Below are 18167 nucleotides of genomic sequence, written 5' to 3'. Positions count from 1 at the left end.
GAGCAAACCATTATCATTTCCGTTTCCGTTTCGAAATAAGCGGCGGCAAAAAACAACTTTTCTAAAATAGTCGAGTAAAGGGATGTGTTAAATCATGTCTAGAAATTTCCTTGTTAATTAATTTTTACGCGAATGACTGACTGTAATTTGGGGTTAGATCACATAAATGCCTCGAATTATATAGAAATTCAAGTAATTTCTATCCAAAGAGAAATTCTAACCTGATTTGACTCGTAATTGCATTTGGCTTATTTCCTCCAAATTCTAAGCAATTGGTAAAATATTTCAATGAAATAATATGAAAATGAAAACAATTCGATGTTGCTTGTAGAAAAAAATATTTTTTTCACTGTTTATAAACAGCTTATCAAATCATCAGAAGAATTTATCTCCAGAAGTGTTTCGTGGCTTCTGATTATTTTGTTATCGCAAAATGAATGCGCATATTAACGATAAATCCAGAGAGGACACCGTGCATATTTCCACTCGAAACTCTAGATATAAAGCATCAAATGTCAAAGTGGAATAACCCGAAACAATAAATATTAGCTGTTTGTGAAAATAAAAAAAATTTCGTACGATTGTGGCTATAAAAAGCCTCAAATGTTTATTTTTTAAAAAATACATATTCAACAATACCACGAGTTTAAACTGTGGAATATACATAGATACAATAATTGAATTTCGCCGATTTTGCATGACACAAAATTTCTTTTTTGCTACAGTTCAATCCTCACTTATTTTTCCATTGCATTAACTATTGCGTATTTTTTGGAATTCCTGCACACACGCGATAATTCTTTATTTTGTAATTCATATTCAAAGCTTCACACAATATTTCTTTTTCTGCCAATACTTGTATCGATAAGTGTAAAAAATACTCAATAAAGGCGTAGGAAAATACGAGTATATTTGGCTGAGCCAGAAAAAATGCTAAAAACAACAAGAAAACCGTGATCGAAAAAGGCAACAGGGAAAAAAATGTTGATGCCGAGTTGATGAGATTTAGAGAGAGATTTCGTTGGAAAGGGCAGAGTAGTGAGAAAAATTATTCATTTTGGTCAAAAGTCGAACCTCATTTTGTTTAATCTCGAATGAAAAATCTTTTTCACAGAATTATTCGGGGGAAATACGACAAAATTTTTCCCCTTTTTCGACTAGAACGATCGACCTCGTGATGTTATAATTTTCAAAACTCACATCAGTTGCCCGATGAAAAAAAAAGCCTTCGAGCTCAGGGATCCAAATTCACGGGAATTTTTAACTTGAAAACTAAATGTGTACATATTTATCTTTCCCCCAAAGACCCTCGACTGCTTATGCCCCGTCGTTTGGTGCACTGGATCACGTTTTAGGCAGCAGACGTTCCCATAACTTCGTTTCGAACGCTCCATGCGGGCGGAGTTCAGACTCTTGGTAGGTATTTTGTTTCCAATATTTCTTTAAGGCCAATACATGGCTTGGACCCGGGCGTCGATGCGTCTGGGTCGGGCCGATTTCTATCCACTCAACGCTGAGCTCTGACTCGCTCTCTCCAATTTTTCAAAATGCTTACGAGCGTTTCGGATGTTTATGAGGGTTGCTGCCGAAGCTGAAAAAAACATTTTATTTCTAAAAACTCGAAGAATAACAAGGTGAGGAGGAAGTTTAATTGCAATGGTAACAACGGTAACAATGATGTTGTTGTAACGAATAGTAAACTTATGTAATCAATAGTAAACTTGAGAAAAAAGGGACAATATAACGAAAAAAGTACTCACGAATATCCGGATCCGACATAATGACCATGACGTAAGTATTAGACGTAAAAACATCAATGAAAGCGGCGAAATTGGTGTTTCGAACTTCCATGCTAAGAAATTGTGAGGCCAATTTGCTACAGCTGAGCTTAAACTGCTTAATTATGTTGGAAACTTTTTCAAAACGATGCACGTCCCTGTGTACACGCCTCTCACAATGGCTTATTACTAAAAACGTTGCTCTTTCGAAAAGCAACACTTCGTCAGCGTCGATTATGTTTGCGAATTGATTCAGACTCTGTTCCAATTCTTTCACATTCGGGATCAGCATGTAAACGATGGAAGACCAGGCTCTGAAGACATTTTTGGACGTTTAAAAAAAAATTAATTGGGAGAAGATGCAAAATTAACTTTATTCTATCCCTGCATTTGGGTTTTTGAAATTCAGTCTCGAAATATTTTAGTTTTCATCGTGAGGTTTTCCTCGGTGAGTGAAAATCTATCAGGAAACCAAAGGAAAATTGAAAAGCGTTCTTTTCAGTCATTTTTCTGGCTTTGTCTCAACCAAGAGTTAATCGCTTACTCAATTCCTTGGGCCCACCATTTCTTTGTGTGTCAAGATTTTGAGGGCACAAGAAAATTCTTCACCTGTATAAAGTTTCGTCCCAGATACTAGTTCGAAAACACGTGCACTCGAGGGGTCGGCTCAGCCTTTTAAGATCTTCTTCCCTCTCCCTGAATATACTATCTCGTTGATCTTCCTGTACAAGATCCATTTTATGAACGAGACAAAAGATTTTTGCTTCCGGGCTGTTCTGGAGTATCGCCTCCAGACAACTCTGATAATAGTGCATGTCTTTGTCCAGTTCACGTGATTCCACATCGAAGACATAAATCAGCACTTCGACATTTCTAAATATGTTGTCCCGCTGTGATGCGAAGTAATTTTCCATAAATGCCTCTTGGCCTCCGCAATCCCATAGATTCAGTACTAGATTCCCCAGGAATCTCACATGACTGTGCTCCACATCGACTATCAAATTAATATTATTTATTAGATTTTATAAGATTAGAAATCTATTCAAGCTTCGGAACAGGTTAGATTAAAACGCAGGCTAAAATTTTAACAAAACTTTGAAAACAAAAGCATTTTGCATGAGATCAAATAACTAATAATATAACATGTAATCATTTATATTTTTAGAGTGATAAAAAATTGGACAGTTTTGGATTGATGGTAAAAAAAAAATTTATATCAACGCATCCCTAGCGGATTGTACGACCAGGCATTGGTCTAAAAAAGTACAAAAACGACCGAAATTGGTCGAAAACAACCGAAAAACGACCAACTTCGGTGGTTTTTGTACTTTTTTTGACCGATGCCTGGTCGTACAATCCGCTAGGGATAGGCAGTTTTGTGATAATAATAATAATCGAAACCAACTTACTTGTTGCTCCCAATCGTCGAGTATCACGAGCTATATAATTCGCAAAAATGATGCTCCTCATACTAGTTTTTCCCGAGCCACTTTTACCCATAAGTAATACCTGATGCAGGAAGAAAAAAACAAAAAGAAAATATGTATTTCGATTATCAGCCTGCATTATTTCGGAGTCCATTGTGTCAAAAACACGCCTCTCAGTACAATCTTGTACGAGTTCTCTCACCTTCTTCTTCATGTTTACGCTTTTTAATCGTACGTTTCACAACGAAATTAAGAGAAAAAAAAACAGAAAAATAAGCCTTGAGAAAATTGAGTGTGTTGAAAAATGAAATTTTTTGAGGAAGTCAATTCACTATGACAAATGCTGCTGTCGCATGAGAGTCATGTCGCAACAATCTCTTACGATTACAAAGGTTATTCCGAGGTCTCGCTAAAGTTGCAAAGAAAAACCGAACTTTCAATCCCACGCTCGACTTGATTTGTTATACTTAGAAATATTTGGTTATTTTTAATTCACTTAGCACCGTTTTCCTTAATATACTTTGAGTGCACCGAAGATTTTTTAAAAAATGTTCGATTTCATTAGAGAACAACCCTACGCATGACTCCACACACAGAGATGTGCATGTGCAACTCTGACTCTCTGACGTTAGTGACGTTCAACGATACAATGCATCGACAAGCTTCGGGATTCGAGTTTTCATAATGTGCGAAAGAGAAAAAATGAAAATTTTCATAGGTGGCTCGGTGTACACGTGACCTCCGTGAATTTGTCCGATTGATTTTGGATTTCTGACTCTTTGTGTCAATCGTTTGTCGGCAGACACTTGTCGGAAAAGTTTATTAGAAAAATCAATAACAAAAATTTATGAAGAAGTTGACCGATTTGTTCTCAATTTTGAATTATCATGAATTTTCAGACGCCTAATTGAACGCGCAATCGTTTGTTGGATGTCCGCTATCATTAGAAAAATATGTAAGATCAATTCGAGCAAGAGCATCGCACCGCGGAGCTGGCGGAGCGACCGACCAAAAGCTTGTCGTTTGTGTAGAGGGTGTAGAGTTGGCAACAGCAACAGTGTAGAGAAGGCAGTAGCGTGCTAAGCGTCGGTCGGCAAACGATGTTGTTGGGTGGTTGTCGGGGGATTTCAACAAATTTATAAAACGGGGTAACGGAGTACGAGCGGCGAAATTCTATTTGATCGTTAGTGAATATATGCAAATTTTTTTACCAATTCGTTTCATTTCACATTGTTTCAACTTCATATGGATTTTTGTTTCTCATATTTCTTATTTCTTGTCCGACACGAACCCGAAAAAATTTGCGCTACCAAAAAAGTCTGAATCCATATAACGATGAGTTTTGACAAGGAGTTTTTGGACAAGAAATTTTTATCGATGGAGACTCACGAATTCTCTGTTTAACCTAAATTAGTTCGGGGCATCTTCACAGATGTTTTTTAAAAAAAACCTCAATTATTACCTAACAATGTTGTAATTGAATAGAGAAACGCTGGTTTTTTGAGTTTTGGGGATGATATAAAATCATCATAGTACTATAAAAAAAATTTCTGATAGAGACCCTATTGTTCTTGAATATTTTTTCACATTGCGAACGTTCTGTTTTACCGATCAATCTCTGTAGTATTCAGTTGCAAATGAAACATAAAATACTTATGCACATAGTCGCTTCTTATAGTGATGAACTAGAATGCGTCCGATGATGACGCATCGGAGCAGAAAATCTCCGAGCTATGAGTTTCAGAAAACCGATGGTCCCGATGATCAGCTTCCACTTTGAGTACTTTTTCATTTATAAACAGTTTACGCGATTATCAAAAATTATGTTTATTAAGTAATATTACACATATTTTTCAGTCACATCGAACGTTCTGCATCGATTGCAGTAATATAAAATTAAAATATGTTGAGGTTTTTGCGGCCGCTGCGAATAAGACGCCATTTGTCTTTTTATCCTTTAAGAACCACTGAAATCGCACAAATTCTTTTCTCAAAGAAGTGCGTAATAATAAACAAACTGAATAATTCGCTATTTAGTAAAACATGAAAGTCTATTGTTTTACAAAAAAAAAAGGAGATCTCGAAGGTATAAGGGAACAGAACGATAGAGGGCGATCGTAGCGCGAAAGGGGAAAGCAAGTACGGATCGAGTAGAGGAAGGGGGAGGGGATATTTTTTAACACGAGAGAAGGCGGTTGTGTAGTGGCAGAGGACCGTGGCTACGGCGGGCGGTGATTCAGGCCCTTATCTACTTAAAATTTCTACTTGAAACAAAACCCACTGACGAATAAAGTCCGATTAAAAATCGGTGTGTCTGTGCATTCCTAAAAAAAAAGTTCTCGATAGCATACAATAAAAAAAAACAATCCAGATTCCATCCAGTATCGTAAATGCCAGATTAATATCGCCGAGTTCGTGATAAAAACGCAACGGAGTTTCATTTTATTTTCTCCTCGTTTCCGACGGTATTTTCATTGGATCTGTACGTTCGCGAGTGCAGTGAAATCACGAAATCGAAGAAGAAAAAACAGGAGAACAAATTCGAAAAAAAGAAAAACAACAAAGTGCAAGCGTATCTCGATGCGGCGGGGTGTCTACCCGTGTGTGAATCACGCTCTTGCCTCGGCGCCCGGCTGTCCCGAGTTTTCTTCGTGACCACGACATTGACCCGCGAGTATTACATGGCAGTCAATAAAGGAAAAAAATTGTGAATAATAATACATGGATAAGCCGTGGAATAAGAAAATATAAAACGACTTCAGTGGGAAAGTATAATTGCTCCGAACAAAACCTGTAACATTTCGATTTCCCCCTCCCTCTCCTTCAAGTTTCCCGTCCTTTCAATTCACTTTTGCATATATCTCCGTCTTTCTCTCGCTAAAATCGTGCTACCGAGAGCTTCCCAAAGAGACACAGAGCTAACAAAACCCACGAGGGTTACGCTGATTCATCCGCGATGTATCTTCTCGGAAAATACCTTTTTATTCTCTCATCCACGTGATACACGTATATACTATACGTTAAAAGAACGAAAAAAAAACAACATGCCCGAATAACGTTCGGATACAGAGATTTTTGAAAAAAAAAACGAAACAATGCGGGATTGAAACAATCTCATAAATTTCATTGTTTTTTTTTTAAGTGTCAACAAACTGTGCGTTTCATTACGACGTCATCTTACGTGGAATATCCTTTTTACAAGGAATCTCCATGTTTGTACCTATAATTGTTTATCGCCACGCCGGATTACCCTTCTTTTGATACTCGAACCACCAGCCGACAAAACTCAGAGAGCGAAAAATTCTAACGTTTTTCAAACGAATTCGAACGTTTTTCACCCACAATAGTGAAACTCAACGAATTCGAAGAAAATTCGATGAGAATTCCTTTTTCAAAAGGTCTCAATCGTGTAACAAAGCGGACTGTGATTCTGCAAAAAATTGTGATTCGCTTAAAAATATTACTGCGCAAGCCTTCGTAGCTGTAGAATAAAAAGTCCAAAATTCTTGACAGCAGGAATCTCATCGGTGATAAAACAACATCATTTTTTTCAACAAATCAAACTCCAGCCAAATTTATCAACAAAGTTCTCCAATCTTTTTTCCCATTTTTGGCAACGTCGCTGTCTATTCCAAGCTTCAATAAACTACATAGAAAATTATTACGTGCCTAAACGAGAGAACGGTGACGCAGCGACGGAGGACGGACAAGCGAAGCAAAGACCAAAGAAGGAGCGTCGTCATGTCGGACGAAGAAGACAAACCACCTGCGCCACCCGTCCGACTCACCTCAAACAGGTAACTCAAAGTTTTTGAACTTTTTCATCTCCAGAGATACTCGGAGATACAATGTGTCGAATTTCCTTTAGAATGACACATTCTCTAGAGCAAGCTCACTATTGTTTTCATCTGAGAATTTTTGACTCTAGAGAACTCAGGCTTGAAATGATTCTCATAAAAAAACATGAGAATCTTGTTTTGTAGTTGAAAGCCCCCCAAGAAGCTACAAATTTTCTCGCTATTCTCAACATTTGAGCATCGAGGATGCTGAAAATCATGTTGTACTAAGCATCTGTCATCCGGTTGGACAAAATGATGAGAAATTGAGAATTTTGAAGGCTGCGCCACTAGGAATGTCCAAATGTTCTTTTATGACGGAACACAAAGTTTCAATCCGCAAAGGATTGAAAATTTATCCAATTATCAGAAATCCAATGATTGAGTGCATGGAAACATTTGAAAAGCGAAAAGCTAAATAAAAAAAATTTTAAGTTTCAGTGGCGCGCTGTTGGAAACAGGAAAATTTTGGGTTCAACTTTTAGTTCTTCAAGTTCCTACGGTTGCCACACTTTCACTAAAATCTTTTCACTTTGAAGTAAAAGAAATATTGAAACCCATAAAGCGAAGAATATCAAAATTGCATTGTAAAAAATTACTGCACAAAGTACAGCGCAAACGTCCCAACAATTTGCTAATAACTAGAATACTGAAATGCCGCTTCCTCCTGAAGTTTTTCAATAAAAAGTAATCTGAAAGTTAAAAAAGAAAGATTTCGAATCAAATGAGAAAAAATTTACTCCCCCAAACCAGAATGAATATCGAATGAATCTGGCAAGAATATTCAATATTCATTTCGTGGTAAAAGCTATGCCGACAAATATTCCCAACTTTTCCCAAATAAGACAGAAAATCGATAAACCAGAAAGAGTTCTCCAATATGACGTTTATTAAATAAGGAAAAACGGTCAATAACCGAGTGAGGTCTTAAAAAAACAGTGCCGAGAGCCCGTTCTATAAAAAGACTGCAATTAAGCTTTCCCGATCTAAAAATACTGGCTGGAAAAAAGGATGAATTTTCTAAAAGCTTTGAGCCACGGTACGATTGCATTAAAAAGTGTGAATCAACGACCCCAAATAAAAAACGAAAAAAACAGTGAAAAAATATTGCTTTTCAAAATGAGATGCACTTGGAAAAGCAATATTGATCTAACTACCGAAAAGATGTTCGAAGTAGCTGGAATGCATCAGAGTCAGTCGGAGCCAAGCTCTTGTTTTCATAAAAAAAAAAATTAAAAAAAAAATTAAAAAAAAAATTTAATGCTCACAGCAGTTCCTCGATAAAAGAGTCGTAAAATAGCAATTATTTCGAGTCTTACGCAGACGCGAAATCGGCCCGATCGTAAAGTTCCATGACAGTGAAAAAAAGCTTGAAAATTTCGTTCAAGGTAGTTAATATTTGAATAATCAATGAGCATCGAATAAACAGATCCTCGAATTCGATGTGGAAGATTGTGAGCCTCGGCTATGAGTAAACTTGAAGTTGTATTTTCTTTGCAATATACGGGGAGGCCCTCGCGCCGCGCCGTTCTACCAAAAATAGAGGAACAGCCACTAATTCAGTAAGCTCTAAAAATAAAACGCCGACGGTACAGACCGGATAATATTCGACGTCGTCGCCGGACACACGTTTGTCTTTTCGAGAAAGTAGACAAAAAAATTTCAATCACGTGTCAAAAAAGTCTTCCCCCACCACTCCGCCGAGTGCACTCTCCGTACAAATAATATAATTGATTATACGCATTGCGTACACTCGTGTACCCTCTCGTACCGGTTATAAACTAACGCATATATGCAGCCAACCGGGTGGTGTTGAATTTCGCGATAGATGACTACAAGGATTAAATTGCGCGCTCGCAGTGGTAGGCTGGCTTCCTGGCAAGGCAGGCGACACTTCACCTTGAAATTTCAACATCTAGCAGCGCACTCTCTCGTGCCTCGCACACTCCTCGCAATCCTAACAAGTTCAACAACCATTTTTTTCTCTATTTTTTGCCTACTTTTTCCCCTCGGTTTGAGTAACTCTTTATCAGTGAGCAAACCTTTTGAATATTTTATGGGCACGGCTTTTCCAAATTCTCGTCTTAAAATATTAGCGCTCGTGTGTCATTTGTCTTGAATATTTGAAAATTTTCGTACTTTTCGAGAATTCGACGAACTACGCTTGACTTTTATATTTTTCCATTCCCCCTGGTTCGACATGACGCTGAAGTTTCCAACGTTGGAGTTCAACGAAATGATCGAAAAAAACTCTCCAATAATTCCAGTAATTCTCCTATTTTGTTCCCTGCTAAATTTGCGATTCGTAGTTTTTCAAGCTGCACCAACGATTCGTGAAATAAAAAATTGGTGAATTTCAAACGTTTTTTTCGTTCATTTCGTTGGACTCCAACGTTGGAAACTTCAGCGTCGTGGTTCGACTGTGCATGCTCGAAGGAAATATTTCGTCCAACGATTCTCATTTAGAACTTAAGTCTTTGTTTTTTTGTAGTAAACGAAATGAATTTAAAAAGGAGGAAATATTTTTTTGGAGATTTATTGCGACGGAATGAAAGTGAAAGAATCGAAAGGTCAATGAATAAAAGTTGGCTTGTTTTCAGAGGTGAATCGACGCCGAATCTGCCGGTGGACATGCGGCCACTACCGAAGGAGCCGGACTCGGACGAGCGAAAGAAGAAAACGCTGAAAGGAAAGATGAAGGTGAAGGAGAACAAGGACAAGCCTAACATTAGTTTACCAACAAATTTCGAGCACACGGTACACGTCGGGTTCGATGCTGTTACCGGGGACTTCACGGTACGTCGAAAAATCCACTGCGGGGAAGGCTCGACCGTTTTTACTATTAAAATATCGCTAAAAAATGCACTCGCTTGCCGCTTTGCTGTTGTGATACGAACGGAAGATTCGACGTATGAGCGAACGAATGAACGAATTGGGTATTGATAGAAAATATTGGAGAATTGAGCTTTTGAATATTTCGTAACGTTTAAAACCATCCAAAACCGAAAACGTAATTTACTCGTTTCACACATGACTTTTCTGTACATGTAAATTGGAAAATACGATGATTAAGTAATGTCTCTGGTGCTTTTTATACCTATTTATTTTCTCTCACGTGTAAACTAACTAGACACGTATTTGTTTTCAAGCTGCCACTAAAAGTAAGTAAATTTCAATGACACAGAGTTAGTTTGCCTGCATTTTTACCAACGTTCATTTTCCTTTTATCCAATTCTTATGAGTCAACAGTGTTTTGTCTTAAGTTGCTGTTAACAGTGAATATTTTGATGTATTTAACGTGAGTGTCGAAGTAGTTTGTATATAAATAGTCGAAACGTGGCCTTCGTAGGTGATTATTTCAGCCCCTGTGCGTAGACGTAACATTATTGAAAGGCTTTAGTCAACGTTGCTTTCCTTACCAAACTGCTTACTTGCATCATTAAAACCTGGAGGAAAGAGAAATGAAACTTTCCAAACTTGCCAACAAGTTTATTAGCGGTTTGGACCCAAATTCCTGTTCAACGTGCACGCATATAACTCCAAAAGCACAAGGGACTGGCGTTGCCACGTGGTTCCGTTAACTCGTGGCTCGAAATATAATTTTCTTCTCTCGTTTGATCGAGCTCCATAAACGGAATCGCTGGCATCTTCGTCCAATGTTTTACGTTATGCTGTTTTCAGTCGCTCGAATAATTCCTTTTTCTCACATTTTTATATCGTTTTCTCAATCACAGGGGATGCCGGAAGCATGGGCGAGACTTCTCATGTCGAGCAACATCAGCAAACAGGAACAGAAGAAAAATCCACAGGCTGTTTTAGACGTTTTGAACTGGTACGACAACAGTAGCAAGGAAGCTAAAGGCTCTAAATATATGACGACCACGAAAATGGTCGGGATCGTCGGTAAGCCAAAATATGTCAAAAGCTTACGAATATGAAACCCAAAATTCTAAAATATCGAGCATCCGTTTGGAAATAGTAAAAAAATCTTCAATTACTAATTATAACTGTGTAAAGTATAAATTGAGATAACTTAACGTCCGGTTTGTTTTCAAGCATCGATAGAAAGAGAGAGCAGTCCCCGAAGCGTTGGAATGGGAGTCGGAATCGGCATTGGAAATGTGCGAGGTCAAGCGATGTCACAGGCGTCGGGGAGTTCGCATTCGCAGCATTCGTTGAGCAGGTGAGTCTTAAACATTTGTTCATTCGGGGGGGTTTGGGATGAAAAAATCATCGTAATCGACGAGAGCTCGATGACATTGTAGAGTGAGCAGTAGTAGTCCGAGCAGCACGCCAACAGACGCATGTGCGACGAGTTCGGAGCAAGAAGATGAGCCGCCACCCCCACCGATATCCGCGAGACCGGAACGCACGAAATCGATCGTAACTATCGCGTCGAAACAGCTTTCTTCTACGAGCAATCACAGTCTTTGTGTCGTAACGAACGATAAATATATTTTTTTCAAACAGTACACGAAACCTATCGAGGAGGAACCACCGTCGTCGATTCCGACGACTCTTGGATCGCCCCAACACAATGGCACGCAGCAACAACAACCCCAATCCCAACTCGACAGAAATAAAAATCAAGCGACTCCGACGCCGACCGTTCCTGATCAATCCCGGCCTACGCAAAGCGATAAAGCCAGAAAGAAGAAAATGTCCGATGAGGAAATACTCGAAAAGCTCAGAACCATCGTTAGCGTTGGGGATCCCAACAGAAAATACACGAAAATGGAAAAAATTGGACAGGGGTAAGATTTTATGTCGTCAGTTTCAGCCTCAACTGAATTTTCGTCACTCAGTATTTTTTATGATAATTATATTTGGCGTTGAAAAGTATTAATTGGAAAACAAAACTGTTTGATATCGATTTCGAAATATAATTGTACTCGGAGACCCAATATTCCATAGGGGACCGTACAAAAACTCGCTTTTATTCATTGTTTGTCATTATCTTATCATTTTCGACTTTCTCTATTCGTTGCTATGAATCCCCAACACACTTTTGGTCGGTCCGAGACCTCGAATTTAACAATTTCCCATTTTATTTTCGCCATAATTTCATAGAAACAATGTAAAAAAAACGAAAACAAAAAATGTATTTCAGTGCTTCCGGTACCGTATACACAGCAATTGAGACATCGACCGGGATGGAAGTAGCGATAAAACAGATGAATCTTGAGCATCAGCCGAAGAAAGAACTGATAATAAACGAGATATTAGTTATGCGGGAAAACAAGCATCCAAACGTCGTTAATTATCTCGATAGTTATCTCGTTGGCCAAGAATTATGGGTTGTGATGGAATATTTGCCGGGTGGAAGTTTGACGGATGTTGTGACAGAGACATGTATGGACGAGGGTCAAATAGCAGCGGTTTGTCGAGAAGTTTTACAAGCTCTGGAGTTTCTACATTGCAATCAAGTCATACACAGGGATATTAAGTCCGACAATATTCTTCTGGGTCTCGATGGCGGCGTTAAATTAACCGATTTCGGTTTCTGTGCACAAATATCACCTGAACAAAGTAAAAGGACTACCATGGTCGGGACGCCCTACTGGATGGCGCCTGAAGTCGTCACGAGAAAGCAATACGGTCCTAAAGTACGTTTGATCATCTCTTACCATTAATTGCGCTGCATAATTCCTTTCAGCAGTCGCTGAGCGATGAAATTGGTGTACGAGAAAATTTTAGCTCGAAAATTTCACAGGAATACAATTGTTCCATGAAGATTTCTTGATGGAAAAGAAAACGTTGATTTTCAAACGAATTCAATTGAAAAGTATCGATTTATTTTCAAAACTCGCATTAATCTTGAATTGTTGATATCCCAACAGGTAGATATCTGGTCCTTGGGAATAATGGCCATAGAAATGATAGAAGGTGAGCCTCCGTACTTGACGGAAAATCCTCTGAGAGCGTTGTATTTGATTGCAACGAATGGAAAGCCCGACATAAAGGAGAAGGAAAAGTTGACGGCAATATTTCAAGATTTTTTGGATCAGTGTTTAGAGGTTGAAGTTGAAAAGCGTTCATCGGCTTCCGAACTATTGAAGGTATCAAAAGATAAACTTTTAAATAATTCTCTCATGTTCCACGAAACCGCGTAAAATCGAAAGCTTCGAAATACACTTTTTTCCACCATATCGATGAATTTTTCCATATTTTTCGCAGCATCCGTTCCTCAAACTGGCGAGGCCTCTCGCCTCATTAACACCACTAATAATGGCAGCTAAGGAGGCGGCAAAGGGACACTGAGTGCTGTGTACGATAAGGAGAGATAAAAGAACGTGCGAGTCAAAAATCATGCGAAAGAGAAGGGACTTGCTTGGCGGAAAACGAAAGAAAAAAACAAATATATTAAAAATCACCCTCCCAAAACGGTAACGGCACAATAATTCAATATTACATACATAACATATATAAAAAATAACGGTTAACGAGTAAATAAACATATGTGTAGGTAATAGTTAGGTAGATTCGATACCGGACTTGTATCGAGAGTAAGTTTTCGAAGTTGTCGAAGCACCTGCGAAAGTCGCGGTAGAAAAAACGAAAAAAAAAAGAATTTGCCGGAAAAAAGGGAAGAAATTGGTGAAAATGAGAATGATCTGACGACAAAGAGCTTGTTCCATGTGGCACGCGCAGTTGCAGTTGTTCGCGATCGACGGTCTTGTAAAAATCCATTCGAAATGGAACTTTCCAGCAGCTGCGAAGCCTCTTGGTACTTACCTGTCGGTCAGTTATTTTCTAACGAATGAAGACGATAAAAATGGACGAGAAAGAGACTAGTATTACTAACTCGAGAGCTGATAATGAATTAGCTGAAGAAACAAAAAATGAAGAGGAAGAAATTCACTACGTTTAGCGAGGAACCTTATTAGATTATACCATAAGCAGATACGAACTGATCCATAGGAGTCACCTATTCTAATATATTATCGTTTGACAAAAATTCGTAGCAGAGATGAAAAAAAAAAGAACGAACGAGAGTACGAAAGAGACAATGGAGAACGAAATTGGTTCACATCGGACTTATATTTTTCGAGAGAAGTTGAAACGTAAAGAGCATATTCATTATTTACTTGGCCCGTTAGTCTAGTGTAACGAAACAACAGCAGCCTAATTAATTTATTTCGCGTGAAAGAATAATGAAACAAGGTTAATAACAGCAGGATTTAAAAGTGTTTTAAAATTTCAATGATCTCGGGACTGAACGGCTCGAAACAACTACGTTGTACATAAAGTATCATCCGATTCTTTGTACTTTCCACGTTAACATTGGTCATTCGTCAGAATTACTTTTCGCATGTGTAAATATCAGATGGTTAACGAAAATATTATAAATTTTCTTCCAATACGATTTTTATGCATTTTTCCAAGTGGTTTGAAAAGCTCATTTTTATGAATTTTCCAAAGAACAAACGCAAGACGTTTGTCAACGCTTTTCATCGATTATTATTCGTTTTTTTTTTTTATATTTGTTGTCAATAATTCATTGATTTTTATTATTGCTTTGAGCCTGCAAGAAAGATTTCCAGGCGGAATATCGCCAGCAACTCGTGATCAGCCGTGAAAATATACAAATACAAAACACTTTGTCCCTTACCGCGTGACGTGCAAAAACAACTAAATATTCATAGATGATCGACGAAATTTTAAGACAGGGCTGAAACGTAGAAAAAAAACAATGAACGAATGAAAGAAAAAAAAACATAAAATAAACAAAACATTTGGGTGACACTACAAAGTGCCTGTACGTCTTGTCACGTTTAGAGAGACACGAGTTTAAAAATAAACAAAGAAACGTAAGAAAACAAATAAATGTGCGGCTAATTCCTCATGATCTTGAACCACCGATTAAGGATCAATAACACATGAAACCAAGTACTACATTTTCATCAAAATTTCGAAACTTTTCATTAACTTTATGAATCCGTTTAATCGGAGTTAACTTTTTCCGAACATTCATTCGTAATCATAATAATATCAGAATATTCAATAATTTGTAAAAAAAAATGATTAAAGCCCTTTTGTCAACGTTGCATGAAAGAATTGGGAGGATTCTTGAAGATCAACGAATCCTTCGATGCAATCGAAGAAAGCATCGTTCCATAATTAAATGGTTTTTGTCCCAACAGTTAGTAAATATTCATCGATAATTTATCTCTGGTCAATATGAGGCTTTTCAAAACAATGAATTTTCGAAATGTTGATAAAATTTCGTTACTGGCACATGTAAAATTGATTATTAATCGATATTTGATGATTTGATTTAGGACCATCGGAAATACGATCGCATTAAGAGAGTGACACCGTGTAATAATCGTATGGATAAATAGAAAATTTCAAGGTTTCCAGTATGATTGTATCAAAATGATATTCGAATATAAATAGCTGAAGTAAGCCTTTTCTAATTACACACTATATTTTGGACGTACGAAAAGAATAATGAAGAAATAATAAAATAAAAAAAAAAAAAAGGAATCGAGTCATTAAGGAAACCTTGGATGTTTAGTTTAGGAAAAAGAAAAAATAACAGCAACAAGATACAAATGATGAAGAAATAAACAATTTAGATATCCAGCTTTACGTCATTTTTACATTATTTTTTTGTTCTCGTCTTTTTTACGTAGTTTTTCGAGAAACGTACACACGAATGGGAAAACTCTCCGATAATCGTTCAACTCAGAAAATAAGAAGGAATTAAATACTTGTATTGCACTGGAACAAGCGATATATATAAATATTGTTTCATAAAAAAAAAACGAGCAAACTGTAAACATTGTATTTGAAATTTGACCAGTTTGAAAATGAGTTACTTTATTTCAAATCGACATCCACGATTACTCAATTCGTGTCTTCGAAAACGTCTCTTATTATTATAATATACGAAACGAAGATCTCTCGCTTTTGTTTAAAGAGTCGAAAGCGCTTCATTGTCGATAAGTATCGATTGCCATTGAAAAGTGAGACTTGGACTTGACGAAGTAAATTCAGTATTTTGGAAATGAGAGAGAGTAAGAGCAGAGGAACGAACAAAAACAAACTTTCAACGTTACTATGTTTCACAGCAATTGCTCCAAATTTTTTAATCCTAAATTGTAAAGAGGTATTTTAGAAAGATAGCGAGAATATAATTATGCACGTTTAGTATTAGTGAAGAATATTATTATGGCAAGGTTGAGAATGGAATTGAAGTTTGTGTCGTTGGAGCAAAGCGAAATGTGCATTTTTCATTTTATCTTCCATCGATATTTTTTGCATGCTTGAAAATCTGTAAGATTCGAAGAACTTACAATCCTGGATGTGATTTTACGGATACGATGTTGAGGAAAAAAGAGGGGGTGCAACGACGCAAACTTCAAAATTTTGGACAAGAGACGACCTCGAAGGGTTGAGATACTGAAACATATTATTAGGCAAAAGGCCGTAAGGGAGATTCTGCATTTTCACAAATATCTTCGATGCTGAAGCAAAAAAGGGTGAATGAGGAGAAAAATAATAGACGAAATTATTTGCGTCATCGTATTGTTATCTTAGTTATCGTAAATACATTTTCAGTTGGTAGCAGCTTTTATCATAATAAGTCTACAAATCTTGTCTAGAAAAATCCCGAGGTTCGACGAGATTGCAGAGAAAAAAACATTCGCCATATCATTCGTTACACCAGTGCTGACCCGCAATCATTTTTCAGCGTGTCATTCAAATTTCTTTTGATTTTTTTTTTCGTTTTCGTTTTTTTTTTGCATTCGAGGCCGACCTCGGGTTTATCATTCAAAGTGCATTTAAGTATCCGTGTAAGAAGCGTATTATTACCGTTTTAGAACAGTGAGGATAGGTTCCTATTATGAAATCAGGTTTAAGAGTCTATATTGCATGTTTTTTCGTAGCTGCTTTTTAAAAATGATGTTTCTGAAAATGCTTCGTGATCTCGTGAACGTAAAAGTGCCAGGCCTAGCAAAGAAAAAGAAACAAAGAAAAACGAAGAAAACCACACACACAAACTATTTTCTTGGAAGATCTTTTAAGTCTTCGTGAAAGCAATGAAAGTTATTTTTATGATTTACACCGTAAAATTTTTTACATTGAAAATTATAATAATAAAGAAAAGATTCACCCCGAAGGGAGAAAATGTCGAACCTGATTTTTCAGGGGTCAAGAAGGTAACGATTTTTTAAGCGACAATGAATTTGAGAGTATACTATAGAGGCGTGGATGGCAGCAACAAATTATAATGAATTATTGTTAAGTCTACAGATTAATGCCCACAAGTTTCGGTGCATATTTATCTACATACGCTGGGACCCAGGTCAAACCGAGTTACAAGTTACAATTCGAAATAAATGGGACGGAACATGAGCCAGAAATCTAAAGATTCAACTCAAAAGTCCTTAAACGCTACTTGTTTAGTGCTCGTTCAACTGAGTTATCTAGAATTTTATGTTACCGACTAAATCTAGCTCATAACGAGACCAGACAACGATAAATATGACATTCAGAGCTTGGCCATAATTTCCCTTCTTCGCAGTCTTCTTCGACAAGTCCCCAGTGAGCACAATAGAAAAGTTTTTCTAATTTACGAAATGCATCTTTAAAAAATGACAATTTCACTTAATATAATATTGCTTTTTTTATAAAAGTGTTTGAAATAATTGTGAAAAGCGATACCGCAATGAGTAGTTTAAAGTGATTGAGTCATTTTGAATCGATGCACTTTTGCTTTAGACTTGAGAAGTTCAATCTTGTAGTTAAGCTTCATTTGTCAAATTCCTTCGACTTCTTTTGTTCCATTTATTGGACTTTTATGTTGCCAAAATGCTGTGTAAGTTTAAGAAAAGTTGAAACTTTGTTTATCTCGAATAAGTGAACGATTAAAACATTTTTTCGATGAAGAAACATGCTCAGTTGGAAGAATTGGAATTATTGTGGTCGACTCGATTAGAATCGTTCCTCGTAACCCGCTCGTTTGTTCTGGGCTGCGAAGCAATATGTACCTATGACTGTAACTCTTATCAATTTATTTTGTTCTTCTTTTTTGAAAGATTACAATATAAGAAAAACATTTTATAACAAAAATTGGTTGGAAAAGCTGTACGTTACGATTTTCACCATTCCCTTTC

At 37.1% G+C, this 18167-nt stretch overlaps 2 protein-coding genes across 6 annotated transcripts; one reads left to right on the top strand and one right to left on the bottom strand.

Moving 5' to 3' along the window:
• Positions 1-576: 576 nt before the first annotated feature.
• Positions 577-3866, bottom strand: RagA-B (Ras-related GTP binding A/B). Its single transcript, XM_043414286.1, has 5 exons — positions 3408-3866; positions 3188-3287; positions 2388-2772; positions 1761-2092; positions 577-1591 (listed from the first exon to the last, which is right to left on the bottom strand). The coding sequence occupies exons 1-5, from the start codon at positions 3417-3419 to the stop codon at positions 1500-1502; spliced, it is 921 nt and encodes a 306-aa protein (XP_043270221.1). The 5' UTR covers positions 3420-3866; the 3' UTR covers positions 577-1499.
• Positions 3867-5148: 1282 nt separating this feature from the next.
• Positions 5149-18123, top strand: Pak (serine/threonine-protein kinase PAK 3-like protein). 5 transcript variants are annotated; one of them, XR_006260296.1, is made up of 11 exons: positions 5156-7002; positions 9642-9837; positions 10191-10202; positions 10776-10944; positions 11098-11224; positions 11307-11424; positions 11512-11795; positions 12152-12647; positions 12882-13100; positions 13219-13427; positions 15681-18123. XR_006260296.1 is itself a non-coding variant. In XM_043414281.1 (10 exons), the coding sequence occupies exons 1-10, from the start codon at positions 6947-6949 to the stop codon at positions 13300-13302; spliced, it is 1749 nt and encodes a 582-aa protein (XP_043270216.1). In that variant the 5' UTR covers positions 5149-6946; the 3' UTR covers positions 13303-18123. The 5 variants fall into 5 exon arrangements, 4 of the variants coding, with proteins under 4 accessions (XP_043270216.1, XP_043270213.1, XP_043270212.1 ...); XM_043414281.1 differs by having other exon boundaries at positions 5149-7002; positions 11319-11424; positions 13219-18123; XM_043414278.1 differs by having other exon boundaries at positions 5155-7002; positions 11316-11424; positions 13219-18123.
• Positions 18124-18167: the final 44 nt, after the last annotated feature.

Source organism: Venturia canescens, chromosome 3, assembly GCF_019457755.1.
Source record: "Venturia canescens isolate UGA chromosome 3, ASM1945775v1, whole genome shotgun sequence".
NCBI lineage: Eukaryota > Metazoa > Arthropoda > Insecta > Hymenoptera > Ichneumonidae > Venturia > Venturia canescens.
Note: the sequence above shows the minus strand (reverse complement) of the source record. Positions and strands in the feature narration are given on the sequence as shown.

What these genes read in the sequence shown, in the direction of transcription:
- Pak (XM_043414277.1), top strand. Translation starts at nt 6,947, where the DNA reads ATGTCGGACGAAGAAGACAAACCACCTGCGCCACCCGTCCGACTCACC. An exon ending in TCGCAGCATTCGTTGAGCAG is followed by an intron (nt 11,225 to 11,306) that starts GTGAGTCTTAAA and finishes ATGACATTGTAG; the next exon opens with AGTGAGCAGTAGTAGTCCGA. An exon ending in GAAAGCAATACGGTCCTAAA is followed by an intron (nt 12,648 to 12,881) that starts GTACGTTTGATC and finishes ATATCCCAACAG; the next exon opens with GTAGATATCTGGTCCTTGGG.
- RagA-B (XM_043414286.1), bottom strand. An exon ending in TCGACGATTGGGAGCAACAA is followed by an intron (nt 2,773 to 3,187) that starts GTAAGTTGGTTT and finishes TTAATTTGATAG; the next exon opens with TCGATGTGGAGCACAGTCAT. An exon ending in TATGTCGGATCCGGATATTC is followed by an intron (nt 1,592 to 1,760) that starts GTGAGTACTTTT and finishes TGTTTTTTTCAG; the next exon opens with CTTCGGCAGCAACCCTCATA.